Source organism: Heterocephalus glaber, unplaced genomic scaffold (assembly GCF_053883595.1).
Source record: "Heterocephalus glaber isolate CG9 unplaced genomic scaffold, H.glaber_assembly_v1.0 deba00001553, whole genome shotgun sequence".
NCBI classification, from domain to species: Eukaryota; Metazoa; Chordata; class Mammalia; order Rodentia; family Bathyergidae; genus Heterocephalus; species Heterocephalus glaber.
The window spans coordinates 18,251,903-18,271,362 of NW_028258344.1; the positions used below are offsets into that span (position 1 = coordinate 18,251,903).

The window sequence follows — 19,460 nt, forward strand, 5'->3', positions numbered from 1 at the left end:
AGTAACTGCAGAAAACTTCACAAACAGGGAAAAAGAATTTGACATACAGATAAGTAAGGCAAATAAAACTCCAATTAGTCACGATAAAAAAAAAAATCCTCCCCAAGGCACATAATAGTCAAGATTCCAGAAATTCAACACAAGAACAGAATATTAAAAGCTATTAGAGAAAAGAAACAAATCACCTATAAAGGAAACCCCATCAGAATCACAGCAGACTTCTCAACACAAACCCTCAAGTCAAGAAGAGCTTGGAGTGAAGTATTTCAAAGCCCTAAAGGAAAACAACCTTCAGCCCAGACTGATGTATCCTACAAAACTACCATTCAAAATTGATGGGGAAATAAGATACTTTCATGACAAATAACACCCAAAGAAATTCATGACCACCAAACCGGCATTCCAAAGTGTTCTGAATGATATTCTAGAAAGAGATAACAAGGATTACAACTCCATGAACCCCAACAGAATGAATCCACCAGGCAAGGCAAGAAATTAAACAGAAGAGGAAAGAAGGGAGCCAACAACAGGAAAATAACATGACAGGGATAAGTCAATACATATCAGTTATAACCACTAGTGTTGATGGTCTCAATTCATCAATCAAGAGAAACAGATTGGCAGAATGGGTCAAGAAGCAATACCCAACAACATGCTGCATACAAGAAACACATTTAACTCAAAAAGAAATTTATAGACTTAAAGTCAGAGGACGGAAAACAATACTCCATGCAAAAGGAACACAGAACAAAGCAAGGGTAGCTATTCTATTTGCAGACAAAGTGGATATCAAGCCAAGACAGATTAGGAGAGACAAAGGTTACTACATCCTTGTAAAGGTTAACAATCCAAGAAGAGATAACAATCACAAATATATATGCACCAAATAGCAGTGCATCCAACCTCATAAAACAAGTATTAACAGACATGAAAAATCAAGTAAGTACTAAATAAAGTTGTAATGGGGGACTTCAATACCCCACTGTCACAAATAGATCAACTAGGCAAAAAAAAAAAAACAACAATGAAATACTTGAACAGAATGAAACTTCTGAACAAATAACTTAGTAGATGTCTCCACAGTGTTCCACCCCGCAACATCAGAACACACATTCTTCTCAGCTGCACATGGGACATTCTCCAGAAAAGACCACATACTAGCTCACAGAACATCCTCAAGTAAATACAAAGGAACTGAAATTATCCCATGCATATTATCAGACCAGAGGACAATGAAATTGGGAATCAATGGCAAAAGAAACCACAAGAACTTCATAAATACATGGAAATTAAATAACACCCTTCTGAACAACCAATGGGTCAGTCACAGGTGAAATTAAAGAAGAAATCAGACAGTTTCTACAAATAAATGGCAATGCCAATACAACATACCAGAACTTAGGAGACACAATGAAAGCAGTCCTATGAGGGAAATTTACAGCAGTGAATACCCATATCAGGAAAACTGAGAGGGCTCAAATAAACAACCTAATGTTGAACCTCAAGCGTCTAGAAAAAGAAGAGCAAGTCAAGCCCAAAGTTCATTCAAGGGAAGAGATTATAAAAATCAAAACAGAAATTAATGCAATGGGGACTAGGAAAACAATACAAAGAATCAATGAATCGAAGAGTTGGTTCTCTGAAAGATTAAATTGACAAACCCTTAGTCAAGCTTTTCAAAAAAAGGAAAGAAAGAGGGCTGGGGATTTAGCTCAGTAGTCCCACCACCTGCCTCGCAAGTGCAAGGTCCCAAGTACAAAAAAAAAAGGAAAGAAAAGACTCAAATCCATGCAATTAGGAATGAAAAGGGTGAAATCACAACAGATCCTGCAGAAATCCAGAAGATCATCAATACCTACCTTGAGAACCTGTATTCTAGTAAGATGGAAAGCACAGAAGAAATGGACAGATTCCAACATACATATGAATTACCAAAGCTGAATCAAGAAGATATAAAAATTCTAAAGAAACCAATATCAATGAAATTGAACATGTAATTAAAAACCTACCAACAAAGAAAAGCCTAGGTCCTGACAGATTCCCTGCTGAATTCCACAATAAATTTAGAGAAGACCTAATGCCACTACTTCTCAAAGTCTTTAATGAAACTGAAAGGGAAGCAATACTCCCAAATTCATTTCTAGAAGCAAGCATTACCCTGATAACAAAACCAGAGAAAGATTCAACCAAAAAAGGGAACTATAGGCCAATCTCCCTAATGAACATAGATGCAAAAATATTCAATTTAAGATACTAGCAAACAGAATGCAGCAAATCATCAAGATTATACCCCATAACCAAGTAGGATTCATCCTAGGGATGCAGGGATGATTTACATATGCAAATCGATAAATGTAATACACTATATTAACAGAGCCAATGACAAAAACCATATGATCCTCTCAATAGATGCAGAAAAAGCACTTCACAAGATTAAACACTCATTCACGATAAAAACCCTACAAAAAATTGGTACAGCTAGTCTTTATCTCAATCTGATAAAAGCTATCTACAACAAACCAACAGCCAACATCATACTAAATGGACAAAGACTAAAAACTTTCACTTTTAATCAGGAACAAGAAAAGGATGTCTGTCCACTGTCACCACTCTTATTCAATATAGTTCTGGAAACATTAGCCAGAGCAATTAAACAAGAGAAAGAAATAAAACGAATAAGGATAGGAAAGAAAGAAGTTAAATTATCATTATTTGTGGATGGCATGAAAACCCCAAAAGCTCCAACAAAAGACTTCTAGATTTAATAACCAAATTCAGTAGTGTAGCTGGATACAAAGTCAACACTCAAAAATCAATAACCTTCCTGTCACGAACAATAAACTCACTGAGAGAGAAATTAGGGGAACAACACCTTTCATAACAGCATCCAAAAAAATGAAATACCCAGGAATCAATCTAACAAAGTAAAAGACCTCTACACTGAAAACTACAGTACTCTCAAAAGAGAGATTGAAGGGGATATCAGAAAATGGGAAGATATCCCTTGTTCTTGGGTAGGAAGAACCAATAGAGTGAAAATGGCCATACTTCCAAAACTGTTATACAGCTTTAATACAATTCCGATCAAAATTCCAACAGCATATCTCCCAGAATTAGAAAAAGCAATCCTAAAATTCATTTGGATCCAGAAGAGACCTAGAATAGCAAAGGTAATCCTGGGCAGCAAAGGCAAGGCAGGGTGCATCACAATCCCTGACTTGAAATTATATCTCAAAGTTACTATGATAAAAACAGCATGGTACGGGCAAAACACAAAAATAAAAACAAAAAAAACCCCAAAGCAGACCTGAGGATAAGTGGAACAGATAGAAGATGCAGAAAAAACTCCAGACATACTCGGCCACCTTATCTTTGACAAAAGAGCCAAACACCTTTACTGGAAGATAGTCCCTTTAATAAACGGTGCTGGAAAACTGGCTTTCCATATGCCAAAAATTGAAACTAGACCCGTATCTTTCACCATGCACTAAACTCAAATTGAAATAGATCAAAGGTATAAATATTAAAACAGAAATACTAAATTTGCTAGAAGATAGAATAGGTAGGATTCTCGAAGACACTGGTGTAGACAAAGACTTTATGAACAAAACCTCGACTGCATAGGAAATATCACAAAAAATCAAGAACTGGATCTCATCTTATTAAAAAGCTTTGCACAGCAAGAGTAACCACCAACAGAGTGAAGAAACAACCCACAGAATAGGAAAACAATTTTACCACTATTCATCAAAGGACTATCTAGAATATATAAAGAACACAAAAAAGACCCCCCACCCAAATTTAAAGATCCAATCCAAAAATAGGCATCTGAAATGAACAGAAGCTTCTCAGATGAAGTGCAAACAGCAAATAAACATATGAAAAATGTTCAATATCACTGGTCATTCAAGAAATGCAAATTAAAACAACTCTGAGATTCCATCTCACCCCAAGTGAATGGCTGCTAATCAAGAAATCAACCAATGGGCCGGGGATTTAGCTCAGTGGTTCCGGTGCCTGCCTCGCAAGCACAAGGTCCTGAGTTAAATCCCAGGTACCAAAAAAAAAAAAAAAAAAAACAAGAAATCAACCAATAACAAATGCTGGACGAACTGTGGGGAGAAAGGAACTCTTCTCAACTGTTGGTGGTGCAACCACTGTGGAAATCAGTGTGGAGATTTGAGGTTCCATTTGACCCAGCTTTTCTTCTTCTTGGTATATGTTCGAAAGAATGAAAAGCATCGTACCACAGTGACACATGCACACCGATGTTTATAGTGGCACAGTTCGTAATAGCTAAATGTTGGAAACAGCTCAAATGCCCATTATCAACGAATGGATAAAGATATGTGTTTTCTTATACAGTGGAGTACTACTCATCCATAAAGAAGGATGAGTTTCAGACATTTATAGCTAAATGGACAGACCATGAGACCATACTCTTAAGTGAAATAAATTGGACACACATGTTTAAACACTGCACTGTTTCTCTGGTGTGAGAAACCAAAAGTGGAAATAAGGACTAAAATGTACAACAGATATTGAGAAATGGGAAGAAAATGTTCAAATGGGAAGGAGAATGAGGGAAGGAGGAGGAAAGGAAAAAGAAAAAAAAAAGAAAGAAGGAAAAAATGGAAAAGAAGCTTTTGTACATAGGGAGGGGAGAGGGCTTGAGGAGAGGGAGGAATAGGGAAAAAAGAGGTGGGATATATCATGTACAGGTGCAAATTCCCCATGATGAGTTTTATTATGTATGCCTCAAATGTACCAATAAATGTTTTGTTATTAAAAAGAAAGTGAGATGCAGCAGTGGTTTATTACTGCTGTACTGCTGGGGACTGAACTTAGGCCCTTCAACAACCTATGTTCTACCACTGAGCTACGTTTCCAGCCTTACCATGATTTTAAAAATAGGTATATTTAGGGTAGATGACTTACTTCTAGGACACCCCATAGCCCATAGGTTTTTCTAAGTCTAAAATATTTAAAACTCTTTTAATTGCAATAAAGGCTAATACAGGAATACTAAATAGTCTCAGAAATAGTTTATCAGCATTAAAATCACATTTTTTTAGTAGTAGGGCTGCACCATAAATTCGCATCTGAAAAACAGCTCTCCAGGGTTAGAGAATGCTTACCTTGCACAGGCAAGGCACTGCAATCTGCACCAGTGAGGAGGTGAGGGCTGTGCTCTCCACTCACCAAGAAACAACTTGAATCCACCTTGACACCATTAAACCTGATGGGGCTCTCAGCTTGGACATAGACAACTCAAAAGGAAAAATATGCTGCCATATAAATATTATAAAGCTGAATATGCCTTTATACTACATACCAATATTAAAATAAGAGACTTAAATATAAGAGCTAAAACTACCGTACACAGAAAACAGATGTAAATCTTCATGAACTTGCAGCAGTCAATGATTTCTTAGATATGATACCAAAAGCACAAAGGAAAAAAGTAAATAAATTGGACTTCATCAAAATTAACAATTTTTGTGCTACAAATGACACCATCAAGGAAGCAAAACCATAGCCCACAGGAGAAAATACTTGCAGATTACAGGTTTAATAAGAGGTAAGTATTCTGGATATATAAAGAACTCTTACAACTCAACAATAAAAAAAAAGACAACTAAACTTCTTAAATGAATAATGGATTTGAACAGACATTTCTCCAAATAAATACAAATGGTTAATAAGTACAGAAACATGCTCAACACCATTAGTCCGTAGAGAAATGCAAATCAAAACTACAATGAGTCGAGCTATCTCATCTTTGTATAGCACTACTGTTCCTTTGTGTTAATTTGGTTTTTATGTTTCTTTTACTTCCCCTTGTAGTAACAGTCTGTTACTGATTCCTAAGAGATGGATAATTCAGTGTGTAAAGATTTTTATCATGCACTGCCATTGTGAAATACTTTGTGTTTCCTATTTACTTTGTTGTTTTATTTTTTGGTTATGTTTTCAAATACAGTCATGTTCTGTTTAAAAAAAAACAACTACAATGAGTCGGGTGAGGTGGTGCTTGCCTGTAATTCCAGTCCTAAGGAGGCTGAGGCAGGAGGACTGTCATGAGTTCAAAGCCAGCCTAGACTACATAGTGAGTTCGAGGCTAGCCTGAGTTACATAACAAGACCCTGTCTCAAAAACATACAGACAAAAAAAAAAACCCACAAAAACAAACAAAAATAAAATTGTAAAACTACAATGAGATAACAAGGCACAGTAGGTTCCCCTCCTGCACAATCCTCTCCCCCTAGTATAGCACAAATACTGGCCCAAAAGTATAGAACAGAAAAACTTGCACACTGTTGGTAGGAATGTAAAATGGTACAATTGCCACGGAAAGGTCTGGCAGTTCCTTAGCATGGTATTGTGATTTATAACTATATAGTAGGTCTTCAGTATCCAAAGGTTCCACACCAGAAGGTTCCACATCTATGGGTTCAACCAACCTTAAATCCAAAACTCCATGTGTACCAAACATGTACAGACTGTTTTCCTGTCATTAGCCTCTAAACAATGTTATATAACAACTACTCACATGCTATTAGGTATTATAAGTAATCCACAGATGACAAAGTATACAGAAAGATATCCATGTTATATGCAAATACTACACCATTTTACATAAAGAACTTTAGCATCCATGGCTTTTGGTATCCTGGCAGGTAGGCACACTGAAACCAATCGCTCCCAATGCTGCCACTATATCAAGATACAGTTGAATTAGGTCTCCTTTCAATTTCCTGACACATAGCTCTGAAAACTCTTGTAATCTTTGAAGAATTTTTCTGTATGTTAACGCTATGACTGGTAGTTGGGGATCCTGGATAGTCTCAGAACAGGTCTGTTTGCCAAATGCACTAATAGTGTGATTAGATGGTTGAAACTTTCAACCAGATCTCCCAAACCTCAGGTGAGTAGCTAATGACCAAGCTGAACATCTACAGCCAATGATTCAAGCAATGGTGTAAGGTAATAAAGCCTCAAAAATCCAAAAGAATGGGTTTCTGAGAACTTCTGGATTGAACAAAAACACATTCACATACAGAAACAGAAGTGCACATCCCAACTGCATGAGGACAGACGCTCACATGCTCAAGACACTAAGGAATCTTGTTCCATGCAGAGCTTCATGATAGCTCATTTGTACTCCTTGAAATATCCTTTGTAACACATCAACACCACAGAGTACACTGGCTTCTGGGGTTCTGTGAGCTCACGTAGGAAATTATTAAACCCAAAAGGCAGGGTTGAGAACCTCCAATTTCAGCCAAATCAGAAGTTGTTGGTAACCTGGAACTTTCTATTTATAATTGGTGTCTAAAGCAGGGGTCAGTCTTCCAAGACTAAATCCTTAACCCGTGGGGGTTACAGTACTTTGGTTAGCGTCTGCATTAGACTGAATTGTAGGACACTCACTTGGAGTCAGAAAACTGCTTAATGTGGGGAGAAAAAATCAAATACTGGGTGTCAGAAATGAAGTATTAAATGTTGTGAGTATAGGAAAAAACAGTTGTTTTCTTCTCTATACCCTTAGAAAGTTAAAAGTTACCACATGACCTAGTAACTCCACTCTAGGTATACTGTCTGTAGATATCTAGGAAAGGAGGTGCACACCTGTAATCCCAGCTACTAAGGCAGGAACTGCACTGCTAAGCTACATCTCTGGCTGTATCCCAGCTCCTCAGGAGGCTGAGGTAGCAGGATCCCAAATTCAAAGTCAGCATGGGCAACGCAGCAAGATTATGTCTTTAAAAAAATGTTTAAGGGCCAGGGATTTACCTCAGTGGTTCCGCCACCTGCCTCACAAGTGCAAGGACCGAGTTCGACCCCCGGTACCAAAAAAAAAATGTTTACGCAAAAATGTACGCACTAAAGTTTATAGTAGCAATGTTCATCAAAAGGTAGAAACAATTCAAACTGTTCATGAATTGATGAATGAAAACAGGACACAATCCAAATTATCAATTAACAAATAGATAAAGGGAGGGGTAGGGGAAAGGAAAGAAGGGAAAAAAATATGAGAAAAGGAGAAAATGGAAACAAAGTCTTTGTAAATAGGGAGGGGTGGGGAGTTGAAGGGAGGACAGGGGTAATGGGAAAAAAATAAGAACCAAGATGTATCAAGTAAAGGTACAAACTCCCACTGATGAAAGCCATCATACTGTATACCTACAATGTACCAATAAACTTAATTAAAAAAAATAGGGCTGGGGATTTAGCTCAGTGGTTTCGCCACCTGCTGCACAAGCACAAGGACCCAAGTTCGATCCCCGGGACCAAAAAAATAAATAAAATAAAATAAAGACTGCAGAACAACTATAAAATAGCCCCAAAAGGAAAGTATTAAGAATTACTACTCAGATGAACCTCAAAAACGTTATGCTGACAGCCCAGTCACACATTGCATGGTTCCACTTCTATGAAATGCCCAGAGCAAATAAATTCATAGAGAAAAAATACATTCAAGGTTTCCAGAAGTTGGGAGACAGGGAAAAGTGGGAGTGACAACTTACAGATAAGGGATTTCTTTTTGGAACAATGCAAATGTTCTGGAAACCGTGCTGATGGTAGTCACTCTATCAGAAGCCACCGAATTATATATATTAAAAGGGTTAGTTTTATAATATGTAAAATGTATTTCAACTAGAAGAAAAAACTGTGCCTTTTACAACTAAGATAGAAGGCAGGCTCACAATTTTAAGGGTTTTTTGTTTTTTTGAGATAGCATCTCACTATGTAGTCCAGGCTGGCCTCAAATTCACAGCAATCTTCCTGCGTCAGCCTAAGTGCTGCAATTACAGGTGTGCACCACCACGCCTAGCTAAGACTCACAATTTTACTTGACTAATTTTGAAATATTTGAACAGGATTGTTGAAGAATATACACTAACTAGAAACCACACTTCCATTCTCCTTCCTGTGATGTGGAAATACAGGCCACATACGACACATAATCATAAAAGATCTTTGGTTTTTTTCCATTGACAGCCAACACAGAAACCAAGAATCAAAAAAACACTTAAATTACCTGGTAGAGGAGTTCAAAATAAGAAGCCTATTGCATTATAACTCACAATTCCAAAGATCCATAAAATGAAATAAACTGGGATTTTACCATACATGACTGTTTTATCAATCTCTATTTTGAGGGGGAGAAAAAATGGTTTCATAGCTATTAAGAGACAAAAGTAGAATTAAACTCATTTATCTGATTCCCAAGACTGTGTTCATTCATTTATTCAACATTTACTGAGAGCCTCAGATGCGAGGTACTCAGTTACATCCAGTGGAAATAGTAAACTAATCAATTAATTAGTAATAAATCAAAGGTATGAAGAATTTAGCACTGTGAGGGTAATTACCAGTGCTGGGAAGCCTTCACTAAAAAAATCATTTGAACAAAGATCTTTATAAAGACAGAAAGTAATCCCCCACCCTACCGCCCCTCAAAAAACACAAGGGCTACCAAAGGAGGAAAATTTTTAAATACCTGATAACATGAATATTTTCCAGATAAAATAATGAGGCAAACAGAAGTAATATAATATGCAATAAAACTCCTCTAACACTGGGCTGGGGATTTAGCTCAGTGGTTTCGCCGCCTGCTGCGCAAGTGCAAGGACCTGAGTTCGATCCCCGGTACCAAAAAAAAAAAATCCTCTAACAAATACTAATGTATTTACTTAGGTAAATACTAAGAAGTTTATTTCAGAAAGAAGCCAGTCATCCCACTTTTAAAGCTCTTCCAGCCAGGCATGGTGGTGCAAGACTATAATCCCAGGGAGACTGAGGCAGGAGGATCACTGTGAGTTCTAGGCCAGCCTGGGCTAAACAGTGACTTCAAGGCCAGCCTGAACTACATAGTCAAACCATGCCTAAAAATACTCTCTTTGCTGGGGATTTAGCTCAGTGGTTCCACCACCTGCTTCACAAGCACAAGGTCCCAAGTTCTATCCTCGGTACAAAAAAAAAAAAAAAAAAAAAAAAACCCTCTCTTTGATAATGAAGATTATTTTTAAACTGTAAACATTTACCATTATAATTTTATTCACTACTCTAGTTCATACATAAAGAATGCCTTCTTCAAATTTGATCCACGGGGCTGAAAGTATAACTTATTGGTAGAACACTTGCCCTGCTAATGAGTAAGACCCAAGGTTCCATCCCTAGCACTGCAAAAAATACAAATAGCAAAGATAAATAATCCATAAGGAAATTTTATATTAGCAGAGTGTGTAGGGGCATGCTATAATACCAGTACTCTGGGAGGGTGAGGCAGCAGGGTCACAAATTTCAGCCCAGTAGGGGCAACTCAGTGAGATTGTTTCAAAATAAAAGACAAAGGGGGGAGTGGGGGCGAGGGAAAGGGGGGCAGGGAGGAGGGAGGAGGGGGGAGGGGGAAGAGGGAGGGAGAGACTTTTTATTATGAGCTCTAAGGAATATTCTCTCTTATTTTCTGGTTATAGAAGCTAAAAACCAGTACTGTAATAACTGCTTCTTGACTGAAAAGTTAAATAATTATCCCACTGAATTGTTTACAATGCCAAACTTGTTAAAATGTTTATCACCTACAATTTCATAGCATTAGTAGACTTCAGAGCTTGGTTTCTAACTCAGCTTCACTGCTCAGTTACTGTGTAATTTTTACTAAGTCACTTATCCAACTAAGTCATTACCAAAAATCACTCTCTGTCTTTATTAGAATGAAACAAAGTTATCTGACTTTCCCTTTTACAAAGCTGCAACAAGAATGCAGAGAAAAAATATTAAAATATCTTTAAAATACTAAAGTTTGGCAAACAAAAATGTTTTGGAATATATAAAAATGAATTTTAAGTTATTCCCTTTTAGGTATTCAATCTTACTATTTTATAGAACTGCCTAAAAAATTTCTCTGAAACAAAATTAAATGCAGAATTTGCTACTTAGGAATGTGTCTTGAAGTGTCCAGAGATGGACAAATGCTTACTGTATTCAATATGCGCACATGTAAGAGACAAGAGGAAAAGAATCTTTTGTGTTTTCATGAAGTCTATGGCCAAAGGAGGAGACTTGAAAGTTAAATAAAAACCCAAACACTTTTAAGACAAATATAAAAGGGATCTCATAAGGCAATAATTGACTAAAAGCAAAAAGAAAAGTAAGACTCTTTTCCTAGTGAGATGATTACCACAGCTTTACTCTTCCATTCACATGTGATCTACTATCTACTTACATTTACCATTCACACAAAACACACTCAATTCTATTCTATATTCCCTTTTTCCTCTGGCCCCTGATCCCAAAGCTCTCCGACTGTCCTATCACTAAGGAATCCAACATGCCTCAGATAGACTTCAAGTTCCCAGCACACAATGAGCATTCAAGATGAGTCAATTTTCTAAATTTTGCAATACAACCCTTAAAAATGACACTAACAAATAGGCATGTGGTACCTAACTGTCAAGGCAACACGACTACTGTAATAGCATTATAAGAGCCTCTCTCAATCATTACATCCAGTTACCTGAGTAAAGAGATATGGAGAGCTGTGAATAATCCAAAATAATTGACTGTTTCTAAGCCATGTGAAAATAAGCCCATACTCATACTCTATCTCCTGCTACTAAATCTCAATGTCCTTCCAGCTAGCCAAATCAACAATCAATAGTCTAAGACCCAGCTAGGTAAGAGAGGACGAAAATCCAGAAAATTCACAAAGAATTACCAAAATGATCATTTCTCTCAATTATATCACTGCTTTTCGAGTTGACAAATATCAATTATTATGCATTTTCAGGGCTTGTAAGATATAAGGTAAGGATAGTTTATCTAAAAGGAAAAATAAATTGCATACCAAGTATTTTACTTAAAACTTCCAACTTAGAAGTCTGGATGAAACTGCTAAATTCTAAAACTGGAAAACATATAAAGGAAGCCAAAGTGGTTAAGTACTCCAAACATGAAATGAGCCGTGGGAAGGGGGGAACAAACTACAAAATGAAAAAAGAAACAACACAAAAATTTTAGGGTTTAACTGAAAACAACAGCCCAATATTGCTACTCTTTTCAAAAATGTTTAGAATCATTTGGAGATGGAAACTTTGTATCAAATAATCAAGAGTCCCTAAAGTGCAAAACTAAAATGTGTAAATGTGTTACAAAGAACTTTCCATTTAATATTTTAATATTTCTAGAATGACCAAAATTAAATATAGATTTAATTCTTGCCAATTTTTTTTGGGGGGGGGGTACTAGGGATTGAACTCAGGACCCTGGGCTTGGGAGGTAGGGGGCGGAACCACTGAGCTAAACCCCCGGCCCTATTCTTGCCAATTTTAACTATCATCATGAGCATACTATTCTCTTAAAAACAGTTTCTTAAAATATAACCTAACTATAATTTTACTTGGTGATTCGTGACTGTGTTCTAGGAAGAAACAGTAGGAAGAAAAAAGAAAAACAGGAAAGACTGCCTCAAAGGGCTCACATGAATGTGAAAATCACCACCTTGAACTGTATAGGGAGAATTCCAGCAATATTGTACATAGAATTTCCCCAGCATCATAGGTGTGCCAGAATATCAAGCCTCCCCTCCTTAATATTTCACAAAAAGCTACCTGGTCAGGTGCTTCGAGTTCCAACAACCTCATCCACCTTGGTGTGCTACGCAAAAATTATTTTTTAAATCAGGCATGTTGGCACATGCCTGTAATTCCAGCACTGGGGGTGGCTGAGGCAAGAGGATCGCTTTAAGTTTGGGGCCAGCCTGGGCTACGTAGTTCAACACTAGCACCCCACCCCCATTTATTTTTTGTGTGGCGTGACCTTCAAAGAAAAGACTGAACATATTAGATCAGTTTCAACCTCAACTTTAATGCATATATTCTTTTTTTTTTTTGGTACCTGGGATCAAAGTCAGGACCTTGTGCTTGCAAGGCAGGCGGCGGAACCAATGAGGAGCTAAATTCCCGGCCCTTAAAGCATATATTCTTATGTAGGAATTTCAGACTACTCAATTTCACTGCATCAATCTTTAAAGACTAACTTATTTCTTTTACTAATCAAATCCCATATTACATTTGTATAATCCAGCATATTTCTGAAATACAGTTCCTTCTAAAAGAGCTTAAATAACCTCTTCAGCAACAATAATATCCTGGTGTAGGAAAGATAAACAAATCTAATAAAAGCTTTTTAGACAAGGACATGGTCAGATTAGCACTCTGTATCATGGCATACTTTTTCCTAACTGAAATCCCCAAAATACTGATATCCTAACTTCCTTCCATGCTGTTTCTCCACAGCACTATCACTATCACCTGCTAATATAATACACAACTTAAATATTTTGTTCATGTCTCCCTCAACTAGATGATTAAATCTACAAAAGCAGACATATTATTTTTGTTCACTGCTGTCTCCAACACCTATCTAGGTGCTTGATATATAATTGGCTCCCCCAAAATACGTGCTGAGTGAGTAACACAATCATTTGGTTGTAGTTTTATGTATCATTTAGTTATTTTGAATCGTTAACCTCTATTACTAAGATGACCAGGAAATAAATTTTATACAACAAAGATATAGAATAAACACACAGAAAGCAGTATGGTGTTTCAAAAAGTCTGATTTTTCTATGTTAAAATATTTTAAAGATATTTTCAGAAAACCTCATCAAGTTGATGTACTAATTAAAATAGAAAACATCAGTTTTCCATTTCTCTAATTAGAAGACAAAGGAAGAAAGAACAGTGATAAGACTACCAGAGGTAGTACTAAAAGCACATTTAAAACACACTATTGTACCAACAAATATTTTATTCTATCACTTAAATTACTATGCAAAATTCAAGATTATCAACATCTCTCTTAAAAAGAAATCTGCCTTTTCCAAATACTTTAAGTCTAAATCCAACACTACCCTCTTGTCAAATACAACCACAAGTGCTGTGGATTTTAATCCTAATTTTTAGTTTTAAATAATGTTTATATCTTAATTCAGATAACAATCTTAAACTGGTTATAACAAGTAATGTTTTAATCTTAATATAGATAAAAATCTTCAAGCAGTCATATACCTCATCTACTATTCAACTAGTATTCCACACTTCCTTTTTTGGCCTCAAATGACGAAACTTCTCTAACATCTCTGGGGAAACTAGTATAAAGTATAATGTTTCCTGAAATTGTTCTTGTTTTTCCCTGCACCATTTTGCAACATCTCTTCACTTAGAAATGTTTCGTGCAATTTTATTGTTCTGAAGGAAAAGCAAGAGGGAGAAGCAAAGGTGAAAGGAATACTGTAAGGAAAACAATTCGAAAGGGAGTAACTAACATAAACCACAGAAGTACGTATGAGGCAAAGAAAAAAAACCTGCACAAAAGGGGAAGATACAGAAAAGAGAAGAAAAACACTTCTAGTACAGAAAAAGAAAAACCGGAGAGGATAAAGACTTGTTTATTCTAGAAACAAATTCTAAGAAAAACGTGATTTCTTAAGTGCCATTAAAACTCCAGAAGGCAATTTAGTTGACACTCCTAATGAGAGTGCTACCTTTTCTTTTAACATGTTTTGATAAGGCTAGTCTTATCTGTGAATTAAGCACAAGCTGTAGATAATGCAATCTCTTAAAAACTACAGTAGTAGTTGTCATCTTCGCCGGAATAAAACAAACTTCCTGGAGGCGAGGGGGCAGTAAATTAAGTCGGAAAGCCAGAAAACCACGCCTTGACAAATCTGGTAGATAAAACACTGGTTAACAAACACCTCTTACCAAACTAAGGCTCCACTAAAGGTCTGGGAAAGAAAGGCAAAGAACTATAGCCTTAGCGCGGCCGCAAGGGTGGAGCATGGTAGGAAAAAATAAGAGGGCGAGTTATCCCGAGAGGTTTGTTTAAGAGAGCTGAGTGACTAGGATTTGGAGTTTGCACACCAGGCGGCAAATGAGGCTGGTGTACTAAGGGCAATTTGGGGGGAGTGAGAAAGTGGGCTCCTGGAGAATGTTGGTGGGTGCCCAAGCTGACTGATGTACCTACGGGGCAAAGAATTGAGAGTCGAAGGGAAGAGAGCGAAGCGGACCAAGCGAAGTGTGGAAGCCGGGCATGGGAGGCCTGGGCAGAGGCCGCCGAGCGCCGACTGCAGCCAGCCGCCTTCTCCGGGAACGCCTTTCCAGCTCCCCCACACTCAGCCCCTCTCGGGGCCGCCCCTGCCCCGGTGACAACGGCTGGCGCAGCTGTTTCCGCAGGGCCGGGCACCGCGGAGGAAAAGACATCCCTAGGGCGGACAGGGAGGCCGGCATGCCAGCCGTCTATGAGTGCGGGAGGCGATTCCGAGACCACCACTGAAGAGCCAACGCCAAACTTCGCTCTTTCTTCCCTTAAACCCTCTTTATCCCCCAACTTCCCGGCCGACTGGTGCTCGCTTAGACCAAGCGAGACGCCCCCCCCCCGCCCTTCCTTTCGCAGCCTCTCACCCCTCCCTGACGCCCTGAGCCTAGGAGACGACCGACACCAGCCACTGAGACCACCTCGGAGTCCGCCCGGATGGCCAGGAGTCCCGGACACCGTCCCCACCCAAACACTAGCAGCCTCTCGGCGGCTCCCGCGCCCGCCCAGATGCAGCAAACTCCTCTCACCTGCATTGACGCCATGATGGAACCATCCCCCCAAGGCCAGCGAGGCCAGAGACGCAGGGGGCGGAGCTGCCGTGCTCGCGTCACACCGCGGGGGCCCAACCTCCCGGGCGCGGGGGCGGGGCGCCCGATGGGAAGGGGATGGCCCGAGCGGATTGGCTGGCGCGCCGGGACCCGCGGGGGGGCGGGGCCGTGGTAACTGGCTCCGCGGGTAACCTGGAGCCCAGCGGGCGTCTGCCTCCGGTACCCGAGGCAGAGCAATCGCTGCTGCAGTTTTGACTCAACCTCTGTTACTGATTTTTGACACTCTTCTGTTTTCTGAGATCCTGATGATGTCTAGATCCGTGCGATTGTTTTTTCTGTTTCGTTTTCTGTTTCCAACTACAGATGTACGGTTGACAGATTTTTCCTTTCGGGTGTCTTTTCCACACCAAGCCCACTTTCACAGCCTTGGGGGCCAGGTTAAAGTTCGCCCACGACTACTTTCTGGTCTATACGGATCTGAAAAACTCGCATGACTAATTTGAGGAAGACAGACACAGTTTTCCTGTGCAAAGGGATGAGAACTGAGCAGAACAACACTCGTATACTTGAAATACAAGGGCATTTAGATTTGTAGAACTGAAACTTGTCTGAAAGGAGAGGAGAAAGAATTTTGAAGTTTTTCTTTTGTTTATACGCAATTTTTCTCTCCCTAACTCCAGCCTCCTCAATCTTAGATTTCACGACTATGTTATTAATAGCTATGGTTATTACGGCAGTCAAAATTTGCTTAGAGATTTAACCCTAGGCATGAATTTACTTTAATATTCCAACGTCACACTGTGATATACGCTTAGACCTTCCATCATGTCCATAGGCTGTTCTTTTCAGCCTATTTCATGGTGAACAGTTTTTTGGTTGGCAGTTGGGTGGTCATCGGACCTACGGATATGTTTGGGTAAGAAAAGCTGAGCACAGAAAATTTATTCTAGGAATGCACCAGTTCTGCCAACATTTATCAGAATCCACATTTTTGAAGGCTCCTCCGGAACTGAAGATGTCATCGGTTTATAAGGGGAAATAGAAGCCAAAAGCTTGCACTTCGTGTTCCATCTCAAAAAATAAAGTAGCTGACACATTGAATAAAAGGTTTTTACTTTACCAGAATGAAAGCTCAAAATCTGTCATTTTATTGATTTGGTTTTTTTTAAGACATTTCTCTAAGATGTAAATATAACCAATGTAGGACATCATTCTTCACACTCTGTAAAGATAGATTGTTCTCTGGGAACATCCATAATGTGACGTGTTCAAAATGGAAAGAGATCTTTAAAATATGGCGTTTTCTATGATATAATACTAAGCACACTAGCTCCTCACTAACGAAGAAGTTATATTGATATATTCCCTCATACTTCCACTCTATTGCCAGAAATGGGCTGCTTTTCTTTTTTTGTGTATAAAATGACTTTGTCTTTGAGGAAATATGAATGCTGTTGGAAATCAGGAATGAACCAGAAGCATATCAGGTGTTAATCCAGTTCTACTGTGAACATTACAACAGTGAGTGAAACCACATATTTTAATGAAAGATGAAAGCTTATAGAAAATGTTTCCAGATATATTTTCTCCTAGAGATTTCTTCTCCTATGATCTCAGGAAATTGCTCCAGAAGAACAGGTTTTACCATGTAAGTTTCACCTTGCCTAAAAGTTGACTCTTCCTAAAGGTCTAAGTGACATTGGGTGACCCCACAAACAAAGCTTTATGGCTTCATCAGAGCAACAGCCTGCCAAGACAAATACTAACAAGGAAGAAGAGTGATTACAGGAATTCTGACTTTGCTTACAGAACTAATATATGGTCCCTGGGGTTTTATATGTGCTAAGGGGATCTTCACAGGAGGGAAAAGTCAATACCAAGTCATATATTTCCAAGGACATACTAAATTGAGCTCCATTAAGTATCTTCTTCATTCTTTCATTAGTATGATAGAAGTGTTAAAGTTTGTAGCTTGGTGGTAAAGTTTATGCCTAGCATGCATGATGCCCTGGGTTTAACCCTCAGCACCAAAACAAAACAAAAAAATATATGAGATGCTGACATTCAGAAGCTGAAACAATGACTTTCAGAGGGTATAGGAGAGTATATAATTATCTCTGATGACCATAAAATGTTCATATCTAAAACACTTGATTATATAATATTTGAAGACTAGGCTCACATCTCATTTCTTTACAGAGTGAGGCTTACTATCATATAGCCAGGTGCTAAAATGTCTAACGATACCGTAAGTGTAAGAGGAAGTGGATCCCTCATAAACTCTATAGGAGTGAAAGCGAGACAATCACTTTACACTTGATCTTAGCCAAAAGGCTGAGAAGCGATTGAGACAATCACTTTAGAAAAAAGTTCAGCAATAATAAAGTTAAAGCTTCCCATATCCTTACAGAATCTTTTTGATAGCATCATTTGTAGTAAGGATATTTAAAACACATGTTAAATGCATTATATCCATCTCATTTGGGTCCTGATTTAAGCAAACTAAGATATTTTTGAGACAAGTGGGGAAAATTAAACATAGACTGGATATTAAATGATATTGAAGAATGATTATTTTTGTTAGATTTGATAATGGAATTTTTTTTTTTTGGTACTGGGGATCGAACTCCTGACCTCGCACTAGCAAGGCAGGTGGCAGAACCACTGAGCTAAATCCCCAGCCTGATAATGGCACTTTTTAAAAAATTTCCACAGCATTTGGAAATGACTGTCAGGTTACAAGGAGAGGCAATTCTCCCTTGACTACATCGAAGGGCCTACAAAAGGATCATTGAGCTGCAACATTGATAATCTAGTCTGATTTATGGATGCTTTTGTTCTATTGATTAGACTGGAAAGTCAAAAGCAGTCCTATGAAGATCTGCTGGTTGGAGCATGAAAAGGCAGAGTAGTTGAAGCAGAAATCCTTGCTTGTGTCTATGTCTCCACAGAGTAGTTTGTTGTTAGTGGCTGATCTTAACAGAGAAATTAAGGTGATTCAACAGTCAACAACTTGCTTATTGCATGTTAGAAAAGGCACTAAAAAAGGGCCGAAGATTTAGCTCAGTGGTTCCACTGTTTGCCACGCAAACACAAGGTCCCGAGTTCAATCCCTGGTACCAAAAAAAAAAGAAAAGAAAAGGGATTAAATAAAGAACTCAAAGTTTGCATTCTTTCCCTAGTTCTATCATTAGCAAGCTTGATCAAGGCTCCCCTCGCCTTACTAAGGATTGACCCAAGGTCTTTAAGCAACATCCTTGCTACCCCTTTTTTTGAGACAAGGTCTCACTAATTCACCCAGCCTGGGCCTAAATCTGTGATCCTCCTGCCCCAGCCTCCCAGAATGCTGGGGTTGTAGGCATGTGACACCATGCCTTGTTTGGGTTTGATTCGTAGTAAAAGTTTGCAAGTCAGGCCACATAATCTTTACAGTTTCATCCGAATTTCAAATTCCATGCATTCAGTAAAGAAAACAAATTTTCTTTTCTTTTCTTTTGCTTTATTTTGAGACAGAGTAACCCCCCCATAGTACAGGCTGGCCTTGAGCTTGTGATCTTCTTGCCTGAGCCTCCCAAGTGCTAGGACTATAGTCATATGCCACTGCTCCCATCTAGAACTTCAGAATTTTAAATGATTTGATTAAAATACCATGTTAAAGGACTGGGATTGTAGCTTCATGATAGGGTGCTTGCCTGGTACATATGGGACCTTGGGTTCAATCTCCAGCGCAAGAGAAAAAAGGGTGTATGTGTGTGTCTAAAATAATGAGATGGGGCTGGGGATGTAGCTCAGCAGCATGGCACC

At 38.5% G+C, this 19,460-nt stretch overlaps 1 protein-coding gene across 5 annotated transcripts in view; it reads right to left on the reverse strand.

The window, feature by feature from the left end:
- The window catches only part of Ube2w (ubiquitin conjugating enzyme E2 W), a 106,682-nt gene extending 90,935 nt beyond the window's left edge, over window positions 1-15,747 (reverse strand). For 4 of the 5 annotated variants that reach the window (XM_087190490.1, XM_087190491.1, XM_087190493.1 and 1 more), the window contains exon 1: window positions 15,636-15,744. In XM_087190490.1, the coding sequence (XP_087046616.1) occupies window positions 15,636-15,650 (15 nt within the window). In that variant the 5' untranslated portion in view covers window positions 15,651-15,744. Of the gene's footprint in view, window positions 1-15,635 lie in introns of all 5 variants that reach the window. The other variant, XM_087190494.1, reaches the window with a different exon arrangement.
- Window positions 15,748-19,460: the final 3,713 nt, after the last annotated feature.